Source organism: Ixodes scapularis, unplaced genomic scaffold (assembly GCF_016920785.2).
Source record: "Ixodes scapularis isolate PalLabHiFi unplaced genomic scaffold, ASM1692078v2 PGA_scaffold8__174_contigs__length_109621045, whole genome shotgun sequence".
Taxonomy (NCBI): domain Eukaryota; kingdom Metazoa; phylum Arthropoda; class Arachnida; order Ixodida; family Ixodidae; genus Ixodes; species Ixodes scapularis.
In genome coordinates, this window is record NW_024609883.1 from 106990591 (window position 1) to 107008789 (window position 18199).

The 18199-nt window shown below is 50.3% G+C and overlaps 1 protein-coding gene across 1 annotated transcript; it reads left to right on the forward strand.

Moving 5' to 3' along the window:
• Positions 1 to 7778: 7778 nt before the first annotated feature.
• Positions 7779 to 10452, forward strand: LOC121833509 (putative nuclease HARBI1). The gene is made up of 3 exons (XM_042286858.1): positions 7779 to 8050; positions 8119 to 8232; positions 9425 to 10452. Exons 1-3 carry the CDS (start codon positions 7845 to 7847, stop codon positions 10341 to 10343), a joined length of 1239 nt encoding a protein of 412 aa, XP_042142792.1. The 5' UTR covers positions 7779 to 7844; the 3' UTR covers positions 10344 to 10452.
• The last annotated feature ends 7747 nt before the right edge of the window (positions 10453 to 18199 follow it).

Sequence of the window (18199 nt, forward strand, 5' to 3'; positions counted from 1 at the left end):
CACCGAACTCTGGACACCTACCGCCATCTATGAGCGACGACGGCCAAGCCACGTATCTGGTGGCCGCCGTCGCTCATAGATGGCGGCAGCCTTTCCACTCTGGCTTGCCGACTTGCGGCCGGCCATTGCTTTCCATCGTACAGCTCCGCTGGTCTTTCTTCTTCACAAGAGTGGAAAGGCTGAAAGTTTTCAACAACATCTATGTGCACCCCGCTGAAAATAAAACGAATCGCTCCTAGGCCATAGAGATTGCGGCGCCGATAAAAACACCGAAGAATGAATTACGAAATAAGCCACGCCTGCGTTTCTTAAAGTTCCAGTGGCTCTGACAGCGTAAGAAACACTGGCTCTGACAGCGTAAGAAACACTGGGCCTGGCTTATTTCATTGGCCACGTGGGGACGTCGACTCTCCAACCGCCTGAAAATAAACCCCCGGAGTGATTCCATCTCGCGCATGCGCAATGGGAAGCATATGCTCGTCCTCATCTCTTTATGTCCCTCATGCTGAAAGTGAGACGGGATCTCCTGCCAGCTTTCTGGCGAGCCGCGGTACCCGAAACTTCAAAATCAAATTCTGTACGTCGAAAAGGGAGGGAGAGGAGGAGGCATCAGATCGCAGAGCTCTGATTGGAAGGATTAGTGGGTAGGCCTAAAGTAGCAGGCTTTGTCTCCATTTCACTCGACGAACGCGTTGGAACGCGAAACGCAGGTTTCTGGCGTTCGGCTTTCGCATTCGAACGCGCTCCTCGCGTGCAGTGGAGACAAAGGCAGCTATAGCTTCCGGTCTACCCTCTAATCCTTCCAATCAGAGCTCGCCGTTCTGATGTCTCTTTCTCTGCCAAATAGGCACAATCAGTGAGACGTGTGTCAGACCCCTTGCCATATCACCCCCACAGCCGTCACGTCATCGCGTGGCCACCTCTCACTCTCGCGCGCAATATTTATTTTTCCGAAGGTGCTATTCACGCTTCACTTACGCACTGATCCCCCCAGGGTGACGATGTGAAATGCCTCGAGCACTTCCCTCGTCATTCTTTGTTTTTTTTTTTTTTCCCCCTAAAATTGTAGCGTCACCAAAAAACGGTTTACACTACTTCCGTGAAGCTGTACTTTTAGGAAGAGGAAAGCAGAACGACGAGAGACGTGCTCGAGGCTTTTCACGATGTCAGCCTTGGGGATCAGTGCGTTAGTGAAGCGTCAAAAGCGCTTTCGAAAAAAAAAAAAAATTGAATTTTTTGCGCGCGAGAGTGAGAGGTGGCTACGTGGTAATGTGACGGGAAGGGGGGTGATAGGGCAAGAGGTCCGACACATATCTGACCGATAGGGCCTGTTTGGATTCGTTATTTTTATGTTTCGTACTTTCTGTTTCAAGTAATGAAAACTTGAGTAGCGAGTCAGCGTTCGTTCTGTTTGCGTGTTTCTTCTGCTCCGTCCCTGTTTTCACGCTGTTTCTGCATCATGATCAAAAAAGGTTATGCTGTTTGAAAAAAAAAATCTAAACAATTTCAACGCCACACTGATAATGGACAGCGTCTGTCCTTGCACATCTCCTCCGTATAGTTGTGTTGTGTGATGCCTGAAAGCTACCGAATTTTATCATGACCGCTACACATGTTTTCTGGTGGAGTTGCAGCCTCCTGTATGACAATAAACGCCCGGTTTCTCGAAAACCACCGGCATAGAAACATGGCTCGCACTTGCGCCACATCAGCTGGTATTCTGGTGACCTTGCTGCTGAGCGCCTATCTACTGCAGCATACATTTCGCACCACTGAATCTGTCTTTCTCGGCAAGAAGGGCAACCTCCAGCACACAGGTGTCTCCTGACCTAGTCTTTCTAATTCCCATCGTATACAACCAAGTGTGATCCTTGCCTAATCTCTGTTTGCGCCGAAAAACTTCTCGTTTATGTTCGTTTCAAAACATATGTTTTCATCTTGAAATATGTACTTCCACTCGAACCATTCTTACCTATCATCACGCAGAGATAACCTACTTAAAGTAGGGATACCATCATACCACAATGTCACACCAATGCCCATTCTAAATCATTCATACCTCGATACGCCTACTGCCTGGACCTTCATTCGTTGCGAAATTTCTTCATTCTGTTGTTTTTAAAAAATGCTGTAACCCGACTAATACGACCCTCTACAATGATTCCCTCGTTTCGTTTACTTTTTGTGCGCTATAATACCGTCCCCCCTCTGTGAGGTCACCAGGCCCAGAGGGTGCAAATAAAATAACGAATAAATAAACACGATGATGATGATGATGACTGGATGACGTCACGCGTGACTGGAGCGTCCCGCTTGCCGGAGCATCAGCGACCGGTTATGAGCGAAGCAGGACGTCGACACAGCGAACCCCCCCAGGCTCTCGGTCCTCGTCTCCCCCCCATGGTGTTCACGATAACCCACCCTCGCAGCCTCGTACCATTCAGTCTTCTGCGCTCAGAGCGATCATGGTACAGCGTAATCTGGCGTAGCTCCTCCCCTTCTCTGACGTCGCATCTCTGCGCATAAAATACGCGAGCGGAACGCCGTCCTCGATCCTAAGCTCTCGCAAGATGAACCGAACCAATGAGACGCACGCGGGGTGAGCGTTTTCCGCTGGCCTCGCATGCGGAGAGCGCGATCACGCGGTGCTGGGAGGCCAGCTGGGTGGCTCGGGATGGGCTGCCTCATTTACGGCTCACTGTCCGCAGCCACTTGAACCGAGGAAAGGGGCGAGAGAAAAGGGGTTGCTCGTGGGAGGAGCGTGCTCCCAAGCTACGTTCACCCCTGAGCTGGCAGTGCGCTGGGAGCTACGCACTCGCTCGACCAACCGAACGTCCCTTGTCATCACCCGACTCCGCAGTCCCTACGCGTGGGCGCTGGTGGAAACGTGATCGAGTGACCACGGTCCGGTTCTACAAATTACTATACTCAATGCCACATAAAAAAAATTAAAAAAAGTTTTGCGCATTATGAATACGCCGCAGGAAGTAATTTTTACGACACTCGGGTGCCGGAGCAAAGAAAAGTACGTTTTTTGGCGTTTGAAATGTGCGCATCTTCATAAAATAGCGGCGAGCTAGTTAAAATTTACCCAGTAAATCAGTAATAATCAGCGAGAAGACGGACTTTTCTTACTGGGGCTCTGTTCGCTTATACTCCTTCGACCCCTAAGCTGACAGTACGGCTGAACGTACGTTCTCATTGAACCAGTCCTACGCGGTTCCTTCGCCACACGATAACGATGTGGCCTGAACCCTCGCGCAGAGAATCGGGTGGTGAAAAGGAGGCCGTTCATTGGTCGGACGAGCGACTAGCTTCCACCCCACTGTCGGCTGACGGGAGGACGGTGTGGCGGGGCGTACTCGAGGAGGCCCAAGAGGCACCCCCCTGCCCCACCCTGCCCCCCGGGCGTAGTAAGTACGTCCGCGGCAGCGTCGTCGAGAACGAGATCCCGCGGGACGGTCCGTCGTCGGCGGGACGACGGCGGCACGCGACTCGTTACGTCATCGGAGGAGGGGGAAGGGCGTGGGAATCTCGGCGGCGCCATTTTCCCACGGGGTCTCTCTCCGGCCCCTCGGCGGTCGGCCGCGCCGCTCCGCTCGCCAAGCGCTGGACAGCGGGGGACGTCGACCGCCTTTATCGTCGCCGAGAACGACGACCCAGTCTTCGGACTCTCGCGTCGCCCGACCGAAAGGGAAGAAAGAGGACACACAAAAAAAGAGCAAGCTGTTTGGTGCGCTCGGGACTTGTACGATACACGTGACAAGTAACTTAACTAGTTGTATTATTACTTTTTGCGCTAACTTTGTAATCATTTGGTCACTTTTATTACTAGGTAGTCGCAAGAGCAATCTGATTATTTGTGGAAATACGAAAATTACCCGTAACCGCTTATATTGTTTCTACGAGTTTCCTGCCTATAGGAGCCCTCGCACCATGTGTCCGACAGGAGGATGGTAGACCGAAATTGGCGGGCTAAGAAGATAGGTAGCTTGTAATTCGGTGATTCCAATCCAAAAAGACGGTACCAAAGAACCGTCTTGGAACTACCTCCCCGCCATCTGCAGGGCGTTGGAGTTGCGAATAGGGTGACATACTAAAAATATAAAGCGCTGTTCTGCCTACATAAAGTAGACAGGACAGTGCTATGTCCTTGTCTCTCCCTTCGCGCCTTATATCTTCAGTACGTAGAATTAATTAGCCCCCCTTCGTAATTTAGTATAGGGTCGGCTGCATTTCGGCTAGGCTTCAACCCCATAAGCAACCCCCCCCCTTCAAGGCCCTTTGCTTTGAGTGTTCCCTCAAGCTTGTGATGCTGGCGAGCTTTACGTTCGCACCGCCATCTAACCTGTCGTTTTGTGACGCCAAGCACGGTTGCGGCCCATACCGGAGTTCGAAGATCAGAGCTTGGGCGGCAGGAGGACAGGCCAACCGACGGAAAGGACGTGAAAGTGGGTTTCGAAATACCGGCTGGAGAGAGACGTATTTCTTTTGCGTGCGAAGCCGAAGCTGAAGAATTAGAAACACGAGCGTATTGCCCTGGACGTTGCTTTCACCGCAGGCACTGCGTGCTTGGCGAGGACGCTGAAAGCGCGGGGCTAGCCAGGCTCTCGTTCGGCGTTACGCAGTTCGCCGTTCGGTGTCTATACGCGTCGTCCCGTGTTGCCGCGAGGTGGCTCTGTCGCTTGGCCGAAAAGGCCGGGGTGTTCCGTGGGGCCGGAGAAAGTGGAAACGAAGAGCCACGCAAAAAAAGGTTTGAATAAAGCGAAAGCTTAATGATCTTTCACGCGCGATAAAAATATTTGGCGGCTGCTTATTTTGAGTTCAACAGTATTCTGGAGCCACCTTGGCAGCTAATCAAAGAAGGTTTTCTTAGAGCTAATCAAAAGGCTCGGAGCCCAAAGCAAATGCGAACGTCCCAAAAACAAGCGCATACTCGAGACATCATCAGAGAACACATTACGAACGAAGCTAACGAGAGCAGCTATAAACAATACGAAACACCTTCGTATACGAAGAAGTTATAGGCGGAATAAAACCACTCCCGAAGTGGAGATCCCACAAGCAGACATGGCCAAGAAGACAAAACATCTCTCACGCGGGGTTCTATAAACTGGGTGTACCTTCGCGGCGTTCACGTTCGCTCCCTTTTGGGGCCTCCCGATTCCGGCAGAAATCATGAGCCGTGCCGTGCCCTGGTAAAAACCTAGAGTAAAGCTAGAGTAAACAGTCGCGGGAGCACAACTTCGCGACATGTGGAATGAATGCAATAATTTGACTCGGCGCCTATACTTCGTGTAAGGTCCAAACCCACGCTACGTACTAATGGGATCAATCAGCCAGCGTCAAAAATGGAAGTCACTCGGCCTTTCATTTTTTTTTTTTATGACTGGTTCAGCGATGATTGAGAACGTACAGAAACATGACGAACAGCAACACCATGATGGTGCCCTTTTGACTTGATCTGATCGGTCTCATCAGCACGTATACCATTGGCTCCGTCTGGACTTACGGTTAAACGAAGTATAGAAACACGAAGAAAAAAATATAACTGTACTCATTTTCAGGTCTTGGGAAGAAGATGTAGCGAGTAAGGGAACCATACGTTACCAGTTACTCCAATTAAGTAAGATAAATACATTACCCATGTTACTGTTTTGAAAGAGTGACAAGTACGTTACTGCGTTACAGAAAAAAGTAACGGGTTACCCGTAACACCGTTACTTGTAACACTTTACCGCGAACGCTGCTACAGTTATCCTCGAATGAATGCGTTGAAAAGCGAAGAGTTAATAATGACGCCAAATATTGGAAGGCGGCTATTGTTTCAGAGAAAGGACACATTCAGCATAATGAGAAAGTAACCCTTTGACCCGAACTAACGCGTTCCTCTTAAATCTAAGTAACGAGTAACAGTGTCCTTTACTTTCAGAAACGCGTCCATGTCTCAACCACTCTTCGTGTCCTTTTCGTGGCTTTCCTTCTCGGACACTTGAGGCCGCATCTCGTCCGAGAGGGGGGGAAAGACGGGGAAACGGTAGGCAGTGACTGCATAAACATTAGTGCTTTTCATTTATCTGCGCCAACATCGTGAGAGCAAGCCAGGCGCTACGCGGCAGACTTGTTGTATGAACACGCGAATACGTTTTCGCGGTCCTTAGTGACCGTGTCGGCGACAATGCCTGGGGCGCCTGAAAGGAAACAAGTACTGCGGTCGAGGACACCCCCCCCCCCCCCCCCCCCCCCCCCCCCCCCCGAGAAGGGGGAAGCTGGCGGAGAGTCCAAGTGTCTCAGCCCAGTGTTCTATCTCCGTGAAAAGTCACACCCGCCAGCAGGCGGTTTGTTCTTGACACGTGCTAAAAGCATCTAAAAAAATTATTTTTTTTTTTTTGCAGTTATAACGGCGCATAGACAAACTCTCTACGTCTGTCCAAATGTAGCGCAGGCGGCCCGGACCAGATAAGAAAGCTTTAGAGAAGGGCTGGCCAAAAACCTGCGGATCGCGAGCCTCGTGCGGCTCTTCGCGGGTTCAAGTGCGGCTCGCGGCTCCCTAGTAAGTGTGCCCCGCTCGTCCCTTTTCTTTCTCCAAAACAAAAACAATTTCTAAAACTAAAAGATAAGCTAAATGTTGTACCTAAGACGCCGAGTGTGATTAGGCGGTTTATTCCAAACAGCAGGACAACCAGGCAGCGACAACCCCCAGGGTCCGATAGGCGCGCAGTTTTATAGGCGGCACCGATAACACTCGCAACGACGTCATATGGTATCAATGCAAGATTCCACACGTGAATGATAACCATAACAGCACATTGAAACAAGTCACAGCGATGCATCAATAACAACAACACTTTCAATTATACAGCATTTCCAATAATACGACACTAACAGTTTTCTCATATTGGTGCTAGGCAATACGTACAGTGCTAATCACACTTGTCTATAACGCGCGAGCGTGCGGCTTTCTCCGGGAAGCGCTAGACTGGTGGCATTTGCGGAAACTAAGCTAGTCACGTGATGCAACATGGAACGGCCCGCTCGAGGGGTGTCCTGCCCACTCTATCAGCTGGGACAACCGCCACTTCGCTCATTCCCACTATTCTTGTTCGGACGTCTTGCGCACTCGTGGTGTCATTGTCGGCGATCGGCGCTTTTGTCCTGTAGGATTCTCTCGATACTATGCGCAATCCTGTTGAATTCAATCAATTGATATACTTTTTTTTTTTTTTTGCATAGTAGCAAGCCTTGATAAGCGATAAAAGTAAAGTGCTTTGTGATATATTTTTGTTTTTTGATGACGACATGGTTGATACGCCCTCATGCTTTAGTGTGTTTATTGTTCGAGCAATGATGTTTGTAAAAAGCGTGCGAGCAGCCTTCCGCGTTCGCCGCCAGCGCGTTATAGACAAGCGTGATTAGCACTGTACATACACTTGGACTACTTTTTTGACACATAGATGTGTCCAGTGACCCTGTTTCCTTCATTGTATACGGGTAGCGGGCATCAGGGGCAGTGGCTGGCCAAAGAACCATGCATTCATTTTTGCTTAGCCGTTGAAGACACGTTCTCCTGTCTGGTGTTATTTGTTGTAGCTGACAGTTAAGGGCTGTTTATACTCCGACGTCGACGAACGTGACGTGCGCCGGCGTTCGTCGTCAACAACGACACGACGCGCTGCGCTGAAAGGGTTGCGGTCAACGGCATTTATACTCCATCGCGGTCCAGCGCGCTCCGACGCGCACTTCGCGTTGCGCCTGCGCGTCGCCATGACAACCGCGACATAAGCTGATGGTTTATTTCCGTTTCCGTTTGCATTCTGTCCTGACTTGTTCAGACGGGAGGAACCATGGAGAGCCGATTCGCGATGTATTTAGATCAGCAAAAAAAGAAAAAAATTGCAGCGGTGCTTTTATGGCGCCGAATACGGCGCCAGAGAACACGCACGATGTACGTACGAGACATATTTGATAAGCGCACAGTGTTTGGAGAATTTTACCATCTAATACAGGAGCTGCGCGAGTCCGACCCAGAATACCACTTCCAATATTTCAGGTAAGGCGACGGTCGATAGTCATGTCGCTTATCATAGTGAATCAATTCTGTCGTTTCCTTTTCTGCAGGATGACGAAGGCTTCATTCGACGAGCTGCTCGGACTCGTCCACGACCGTCTTGTACACTCGCCCACACATCGCTCTCCCATCTCGCCCGCTGAGCGGCTGGCCATCACACTGAGGTATGTACTACTAAGGTGCCTTCATGTGCACTTTGCTTGGGGTGATGACATTTTACCATTTTGTTTCGAACGCTTATTTTTTTTTTTTTTTTGTTCTGAAAGCGTGAAAGAGTGTGTCCCTGCACGCGCTGCTGGCGTGACTATGCTAAGGCAACATTTTGTTTCTTGCGATTTCTTTGTATTTTCCCTGTGAGCGCGTGCTGTCGGCATCGGGCACTACAAACGGTGGCATCCCCCAAAACAGAAGTACATTGAGGCACTCTATGTACTACATATTTGATATACACTTCATTTTCGCGGATGCTTGACTGATTAGGTTATGCTTCTATAGCGCTGTACTACCGCCGTACACACGCCCAACTCGTATTAAAATACCTCAAACCGGGAACTTATGCGCTCTTATCTACTCCGATATTTTAATTGAGAGGCCCAGTCTTGACAGTGCGTTTCAAAATAAAGTTTGGGCTCTTAAATCGCCAGCAAAAATCCGGGACGCGACGTTTCAGGTAGAAACTTACCTCAAATGCTTCCTTTACTGGTTGGATGTACAGCACGCATTAATATTTTAAGTCTGAACTCCTGGAACGAAAAAAACGCCTAAAATGGGAAAGTTTTCTTTTTAAGTTTTTCGTACTTTAAATAGAGACTTGAATTTGTAATATGTAAAGGGGACTAGTGAGGTATGTATTCGAGGTAAGTTTCAACTTGATAGGTTCAGTTACTGATGTTCGACGGGCCATTAGTACTACCTTGTAACTTTATTTTGAGACACTCATAAATAAGCGGATCAACGTATCATTGTAACACTTACTACATCAAACACATATCTTACTAAATAGAAAGGCTGACCCACTTGACAACATCGTCATTCATTTTTTTTTGCACTTTAAATTGAGACTGAAAATTTTAATGAGTAAATCAGCACAGTAAAACTCATATTCGAGATCAATTTCCACTTCATGCGCCAATCCCTTATTTTTGCGGGCGGTTTTAGAGTAGAAACTATTTCAAAACACCGTAGAGCGTCAGTCAAACACATTTAGTACATATTTACATATTGCGTGTATAGCAGTATAAGTCTGACGGAGCACTCTCGTAGGTCGTTCTTAGTCACAAACAGTGCAAATGACTGACTAAACAGTTGCTCTGAGTTAGGTACTAAGTCTCACAATTTTGTTTTTCACATTTCTAGGTTCCTTGCATCACCAGGATCCCTGGGCCATGTGGCCATAAGTTACCGCATGCATAAAGCAACATTATCGGGGATCCTCCAGGAAACGCTGCCAGCCATCTGGGACTGCCTCTCCCCGTTAGTGCTGCAGCCACCCACATCACAACAGTGGGAAGAGATCCGGAGGGAGTTCTGCGTCAAGTGGAACTTTCCTAACGCCATTGGATCAATAGATGGCAAGCACTTTGCGATCAGGTGCCCACCAAACTCTGGCTCAATATTTCACAACTACAAGAAATTCTACTCGATGGTGCTGCTCGCTGTTGTTGATGCCCACTACAGGTTTCGACTGGTGGACATTGGGGCTGCCGGACACCAGTCCGATGGCGGTGTGTTGAGAGAGTCTAACCTCGGAAAGGCGTTAGCTGCCAACACCCTCCAGATCCCTGTAATCGCAGAGCCTGCACCACCTCTGTGCCTCCTGGGGGATGAAGCCTTCCCGTTGAAAACGTACCTCATGCGCCCTTTCCCCGGAAGAGGCTTGGACTACCGAAAAAAGGTCTTCAACTACAGGCTCTCCCGGGGCAGGCGTACAGTAGAAAACGCCTTCGGAATACTTGTGTCTCGCTGGCGGGCGTTTCTGGCTCCCATGCATGGCACTGTTGAGCACTGTGAAAATATGATAAAAGCGGGAGTCTGCCTCCACAACTTCCTAACAAGGGATGAAGCCTACCGCCCTCCTGGATATGCTGACAGTGAAAGGAGGGGTGCCCGTGTGGATGGTCAGTGGCGAGCTGACATTTTGAATGTTGGTGTAAACAGGAGCCTAGGTGGCAACAGCAGCCCAGCAGCAATCAGCATCAGGGACCAGCTGGCAGACCACTTCATCTCCCCTAGGGGAGCCATCCCGTGGCAACACGACATAGTGACGAGGGAGTAGACGACGACACAAGGTTGTTATCAATGCTGTTCAATTTTTTTCTTTCCTTGCAAATAAATTGTATATATTTTCTCTGCTCTGCTTGCTTAACAGGGTTGACCGGCAAAATATATTTCGCAATCCCTCGTTGTTTTCACCTTCAAAGAGCTTACCTGCCTACCTTGGTGAATTTCGTTGTACAGGGGAGAGCGAGGTAATTGGCACAAGCGAGGAATATTGGCCATCCATGTTTTTCGCTTGCCACTGAGATACAGGCACGCATACCAAATGATTGGCTTCTTATTAAGTGAACCCGCAGGAATGTAGTAGTGGCTCACTTGGAAAATAGGACAGCTTGCGTATTAATTACAAAAGTCGGGTTTAATCTTTTCATTTACACCACAAAGGAGTAAAATAACATTCTAGATGTACTTTCGATAAGCCTGCTTTTCTACTTGCATTTTTCTCGGAAATATAAACAGGTTTTGAGCAATGCGTGCCACCCACGAAGCGAATGTAATGGGTAGAAAGCATGTTTGATTAACGGTATTAGCGCAGGCTGTGTGTCTGAGTAGCAGATGATGCTATTATGTGCACTAGACATTTTGCTAATTTACACAAGCACCAAAGATCATGCCGGGTTTGCAGGTACACTCGCTGCGCAAGGTATCGTCCACACTCGTGCGTACCTACATTCCAAGCCACTTCCTTGACGCTTGGGGTAAATTTGAAAAATGCCTGTAGGTGTTCTTTCAAGCTATTTTATGTGATAGGCATCCCTGCAGCTTGCCTCCAAGAACGAATTCTGAAGTATTGAACTAGAGAGTTAATAATATTCAGATTAACATAGACTGCTTCACAGATTATGTTTTTTTTTTCTAACGATGTACTAGAATTGCATACGCAGAGATTGCTCTTCGAAAATGTAGTTCATATTAACAGAATGTGTATATTATCAAAACATGAGTGGACACGTGTGCCTTCAGATGCACAAAGGTCGGGGGCGTTTTATTTCTGCTGAAATTTACATTCATACTCATACACAATCTGCATAACACAAGCCCTGAATTGGGCACTGGTGACCTCGTCCCAACGATCTAGAGATTGTGCTACACAGTAGGCAAACGCCTCGTTCTGTGTCATTTTAGTCCTTAAATTATTTAGAAGTTCTCTCTCCATTGCGTCAACCTCCCTTCTACGTGCAGAATGGGGGGGTCCTGGGCACCTTTGTGACTGGCCTGATGACCTCCTCGAGGTGCTTGATGTTGATACAACCGAGGTGGACGGCGTGGCTGGGACAGGAGCCTCGGGGCTGCACTGCAGCTCTTCTTGGGCAGGCTCGAAGTCAGTGGGCATGGTCGAGTCGTCAGGAGAAGATTCCACCATTTCCATTAATAGACACTGTGCTGTGTCGCCCACAGGTGGTGCCTTTACGTTGGTGGTTGCCCTGCAAATGGGATTAACATATGGGAGAGAAATTTAGTTAGATAACAAATAAGGACTCATGTTTTGTTTACATACTTCCTGGGTCGGATATGTTTATCGTAAAACGACATCATTTCCAGGAAGGCCCATTGTTTTTTCCGGACGAAGCCACTGCCACTCCTTGTGGCAGCTTCAATGGCGCGGACCTCCCGAACATACCTGTCGCGTACACGCTTCCACGCTTTTTGTGCGCCCTCACCTGAAATAAATATGTCAAATTCAGTTCTGCCAAATGCAGACGTGATACAAAAATAAAATGCTGAACAAGTTGTTATGTCAGGTAAGCCGCTTGCACTGCTTTTCTGTTTGAAGTCCTAAATAACTAGAGCGCCTCAATGTCTTTCTGTTTGGATGATGCCATCGTTTGTAGTACCCGATGGCGACAGCACGCGCTCACAGGGAAAATACAAAGAAATTGCAGGAAGCAAATAGTCGCCGTAGCTACACCGTGGCCGTAGCACAGTCAGCGCCACGCGCGCGTGCAGGGACACGCTCTTTTACGCGCTTCAACACACACACACACACACAAAAAAAAAGCGTTCGAAACAAAATGGCCAGATGTCGTCACGCCAAGCAAAGCGGACATGAAATCACCCTAGTCAACTTACCGGACTTGATGCCGCAGGCAATGCGCACGGACTCCCAGGCATTCTTTTTTCGCTTGGAATCCCTGTACTCTAGAGAACCGACGTCATAAAGACCCTCGCGCTCTCTCACCGCTTCAATGAGCCGCTCAACCTCGTCCGTCGTCAGATCGCTCGGTTCGCACTCCGCGGCACCTCCGTTCGCCATTTTTCTTTCCAACTGACGCTCGCGCGAGGAATTCTGGGTGACGACCGTCGTCGGCCGACGCCGAGATTCGAGCAGCGCCTACCTCGACGTGAGCTTCGCCGGCGCGCGCCGAGGCGCGTTACGTTGCGAGGCGGTCCACTTGTGTTCGGAGTATAAACTCTCCTTTCGCAGCTACGTCACGCAACGCGCTCGGGAGCGCGCGCCCGTCGACGTTACGTTGGAGTATAAACAGCCCGCCTCGACGTGAGCTTCGCTGGCGCGCGCCGGGGCGCGTTACGTTGCGAGGCGTTCCACCTGTCGTCAGAGTATAAACTGTCCTTTCGTAGCAACGTCAGGCAACGCGGTTGGGCGCGCGCGCCCGTCGACGTTACGTTGGAGTATAAACAGCCCTTTATACTAGCCCCCCTTTGAAAAATTGTTCCCTTCATAATATTTCTTGTTAAAAGCAGCCCCCCCCCCCCCCCCCCCTTCTTTTTTTCCCCTGCGGCTCTCTAAACTTTTGTAGTTTTTTTCTGCGGCTCTAACCCCATATCACTCTGGCCACCCCTGTTTTCGAGCCTGCCAGGGGTTCCCCAGGAATGGAAATTAGAGGGGTGTCTAAAATTTTAGGGGGGTGAGGAGTTAGGGGGAGGGGGGGCATTGGGAATAGAGGATCGTAGTGAATTAACGAGGTGCCTTCAGAAAAAACAAGAGGGGGGGTACACCCCCATAAAGGGGGGGGGGGGGGGGGTGTAGGGAAATCAGTGGAGCCTGCCGTTATCTAATTCGGAAGCTCAGCTATGCACCAAGAAACTGAGGAAGAGGAGGACACGAAAGCGCGGGAACGTCAATACGCTGAGCCCTGGTTCGATTGATTAGGGATTGGAACAATTTAAGTGTTGAAACTGTTTCTGCCGCGAATGCAGAAATGTTTTTTTCTATGTTGTTCGCCCCCTGCAATGATGCCTCAACGGCGCTGCAGGAGCTACCTGAATAAAGATAAAGAAAGGCCTAAAACCTAGCTGCCTTTGTCTCCATTTCACTCGTCGAGCGCGTTCAAATCCGGGAGTCAAACGCGGGACGCCTGCGTTCCGCGTTCTAAAGGGCTGTCCAAACAGGAGACTTCAGAAATCGTGAGGGCGACACAACTCCGCCATATGAAGTGGAAAATCAAGTCCGGCGGTCCGTTTTCTGTTTGGACATCACCGGGCAGGCATCACGCTTCCATGCGTCTTTGTATGGCGGCCACATTTGTCACACTAAAAGCGGTGTGCACCACCCGAGTGCCGGCCGCTCGTTGTTTACCCTGTGTTGTATAGGGTGCTCAAAGTGGCCACATCTCATCACATCGTGAAGAGTAGTTCGAAAAGTATCGTAACTACAGTCACTTTGCAGGAGCTTTGCTTGGGCGCCGCCATCACTAGCTGTTGTCTCCTATTGTTTAATTTACTTCGTGATTACCATAGCAGGACAGATTATTACCATTTGAGATTCTATCGTGTTCTTCTCCTCAGCATTGGCCTTTGTGGAGGCTCGTCAAGGCCCGTTTCAGTGGCTCAGAAGATCAGCAATGGCAGCTGTAATCTGGCGTGCGTGCAAAGCGTCTCTATCACAGCGGGTCCGTGTACGAGGGTTTGCTAGACGCGTATTTGTGTGAATATACTCGCGCGCGCTTCCTCGCCACCAATGGTGATCACTGCGCTCGACGAGTAGCAGCACGACTGCCCAATGTCCCTTAGGCAGGCCGTGTGCTTTCTCCGCATTTGTGCCGCTTCCTCTCGAGATCATTCACTGGGAAGCCCGGAGCGCGATGGGTCCACGAAGCAGAGCGCCGCTTTGAGCACGTGATGCCTCCCCTCTTATGCCGAGAGTAACCCGGGTGCACTCGAGGAAAACGTTCGGCTCGCACCGGTATCCAATCAGTCACGAGAAGAGCGCCGCGTCGGCGTTCGGCTGGCAGTCGGCTTGTCGACTCCCCAGTTGGCGACCGGAAATGGTTAGGTGCCAGCCATATAAGACATTTTGCGTTAAAACTGTCCGCATTCATGTTCCAAGCACACACACGAAGCAAACATGGTTCAGACATGCTTAGCTGCAGTGTCCGCGGATGCTCGTGTCGTCTGCACGATGTATGGGAAGTGGCCTCGTTATCTCGGGGGTGCCGACGCCTGCCGGTGTCCGACGAACACCTGTTGCGACCTCCGCGGTGGCGGGAAGTGGCGCAGGTGGCGTCCGCCGCCGACACTGTTCAAAGACACGGCCGTCCCTTTATCGACGCTCGGAGACGCGTACTGCGCTCTCGGCCAGCCTGTCGCTTCGATTCCGACAAGTGCGTCGCACCCGAAGATACCGGTCGTAGATACGTGGGTGTGACCAGGAGTCAATTTGTGCTCCTCACTCACTCTTCGGCGCCTACTTTTCCACGAAGCGCAATTGAGAGAGAGCCAGTCGCTGCCGAGGGGTTTCGGCCAATGACGAGGTTCAAAAACAGAACAGACCGTACGGTGGCTCTGAGTGTGAAGTTTTACCGCGGTCAATGCCACGGCGCACATTATTCGCTCCACTGAGGTTAGGGGGGTGCGTCCGTGTGCAGTGTACGAAGTTCGCTAATGGCCAGCGCATGTAAAGCCCCTGGAACACACGTTCGAAAATATCAACCGAAAATCGCGCGGAAGTCGAATCATGAGAAGCGTACGTTTAAGGCTATTTTTTTTTTCTTAAACTAGGGTCTATATTTACCGCACGATGATAGTCAATCTGGCTTTAGTTAAAAAGCATAATAAGGAGTTCCGCGCAAGAAATGTGTACACGTAATTCTCTACCAAAAAAAGAAAGGGGAAGATCATTTCTTGGCGTTTCGATTTCAGCACAATGTTCGCGGTTTATTTTTCGCGCGCGTGGGTTTCGGCCTTTAAACGTTAAGCCTAGTTCACATGCAGCGGTTTTGGCCCAAGAGCGGCGCGATTTCTGCCGTCGCGGCGCTCTGGCTAGCACCAGCAATTCAGTGGCACGAGCGCCGCGACGGCAGAAATCACGCCGCTTAAGGGCCGCCCACACTAGCGAGAAAACGCGCGTGGCACGCCGATCGCGGCAAGTAACAAAATGGCGCCGAAGCACAGTCAGCGCCACGAGCGCGTGCAGAGACACGCCCTTTATCTTCCCGCTTAACCGATTTATCCGCGCGCCGGGCGCGTTTTCTCGCTAGTGTGGGTGGCCCTTTAGGGCCAAAATCGCTGCATGTGAAACACGCTTTAGTGTATTTTCCTCCGCTCTATGGCTCCCTGCGGTCGCCGCCACAGCACAAGTATGCACCCCAAGACACTCGCATCGCGCCGTTTAAATACCCCTAAACACACTCGCGCCGCCGCTTCAAAAGACGCATAAAAGTAGCCAAGTTCGTCGCAGCTGTCCCTCTACACATTTCTCCAGTCGGGCGGTCGCCGGGAGCTCGGATCCCGGGGTGCGGGCCCCTCAGCGGGAGCTAGCCAGAACCCCGCTTGCCGTCCGCCATGTTGGCTCCGGCCCGTGGGAGCCCCGACAGCTGCCCGCGCAGGCACGCGGCGGCGGGCACCGCCAGCGGCCGACGAGCTGCGACGCGCTCGTCGCTCTACACTGCTCTCGGCAGCGCGTCCGACGAGGGAAACCGAGGCGCGGATGGGCGAAGCAGTATAGTGGTGTTGCTCTCTAATTAAAGTGTCGTAATTCGACGCGCTGTGCGCACTCTACGCGCTATACCACCGCTTAAAGATATCAAGAAACAATATTTGTTTTAATAAACCAGGCCGGAAGATGATCAGCTACTTCGTCACCTGACTGACGCTAGTTCTTCGTCGTGGCTACCGAGCGTTCTATATAAAAGTGAAATTAAACGTACTTACTAATGTACCTATGAATTTTATAGTATTGCGTGTAGGAGCAAAGGCAAGCGCTGTGCGCTTGCGTTAGCCTCGCGTGCTCCACACTGCGCATGCGCGTCGCTGCCACGCTCCAATTCGAGGCGAAGTTTGGGCTCCGCGCACGCGCCGTGTGGAAAGTTGCAACGCTAACGCACATGCACAGTGCTTGCCTTCGGTCAAATTTGAAATTATTTTATTTTTATTTCGGCGGAATATTAAGATTTAACAAACTCACGCATTCAAGTAGTGTTCGGGAGTGCTCTGCTTTTCAAAGCAGAGCACTCCCGAACACTACTTCGAATGCGATTCAATAAAAGCGGCACTCGACAAAGTGTTTTCGATACAACGGCATTCAATAAAATTGTGTTCGACGAAACAGCCTTCGATGGAATGCCCCGTTTCGGTTACAAAAGTACAATCGCACGCAACAACATTCAGACTTTTTTTTTTTTTTTTTTTTTGCTTCGCCGATTTGGAGTTTAGAGGCGGACAATTTTTTTTCTGTTTCCTTCATAACGCTTGCCGGTGTAGTGACAGCGATCGCAGCATAGAGATAGCCCCAAGTCACTGTCTTCGCGTAGCGAGGAGGAACGCAGGAGGAAAGGCAGATAGATTCATTTGTAGACTGAACAACGCTCTCGCCACTATTCCTCGGAGCCCGTATTGCAAATCCGGAAGCCATAGCCTCCTCTAAACTTACAAAGCCTGTCAGTTCGACGACGGAGCCACAGAGCGCCCAGTCGCAGATGTGGAGCGCGAGGATCTGGTAGCACGGAGCATCAAAGAGCCATTCCTCGAGAAACCTGGACGTCAGCGCACAGCTTTTGCAGCGGCGAGGACCCGAAACACACTTGTTCGCTCGAGAGAAGTGTGTTTCGGCGTCTCACCACAGCGGGGCGCCAGTCACGTGGCCCTTCTCTCATCCGTTGTCTGCCACTCCCCCTATTCCATTTGGGTGGCCGCTTCTCGGAGCGATGTGCCAGGCCTTGTCAGCATAGAGAAAGCTATGATGCGGCAAACGCTCGTGTTTTTTTTTTTTCTTTTTGTTTTTTTTGGAGGGGGGGTAAGGATTGTGGTTCAATAAATTAGTAAGGATACTATACTCCCATTCTTTCTTGTACACCGGGGGGTCCACCCATGTCAAATTGACCTCCGAGAAGGGGGGAGGGGGGAGGGTCGACTTTGTTTGGGGGGGGGGGGCAACCGCCCCCCCCCCCCCCCCCCCATCTTGGATCTGCCCGGCTGCGGGTCGCTCTTCAGCTTGGCAAGCAACGGAAGCTTCGGCAGCTGCAGAAACGCCGCGATGACAATCACACTCGCGTTCTTTCGCGCTTTTTTCGGGAACTTGTACGCCCAACCACCAGGATCGCGACATCCGACAGCGTGACACTCCGGCTTTCGTGACGTCATTTGTTGCCACTAAGGGACCACTTTCGATGCATGGCCGGAATAGGACGCCAAACACACCAGTCGGAGACAAACTCCAGGCAATGTGAGAGTCACAAACAATGACTGCTTCGGCAGATCGCAAATAGCCGAACTCGTACAATTGCCGGTACAGTGCGCGTTCACCGTGTACAATGCTTCACCGACATTTTTTTTTTTTTTTTTTTTTTTTTACGTTGACACGTTAATACTATTATCGCTTTTCCCCACGTTAACATCTTTGCAACAATTAATGTGTACTGCCATCAACTTGACGAGCTTGCGATCAACTCTAACGCA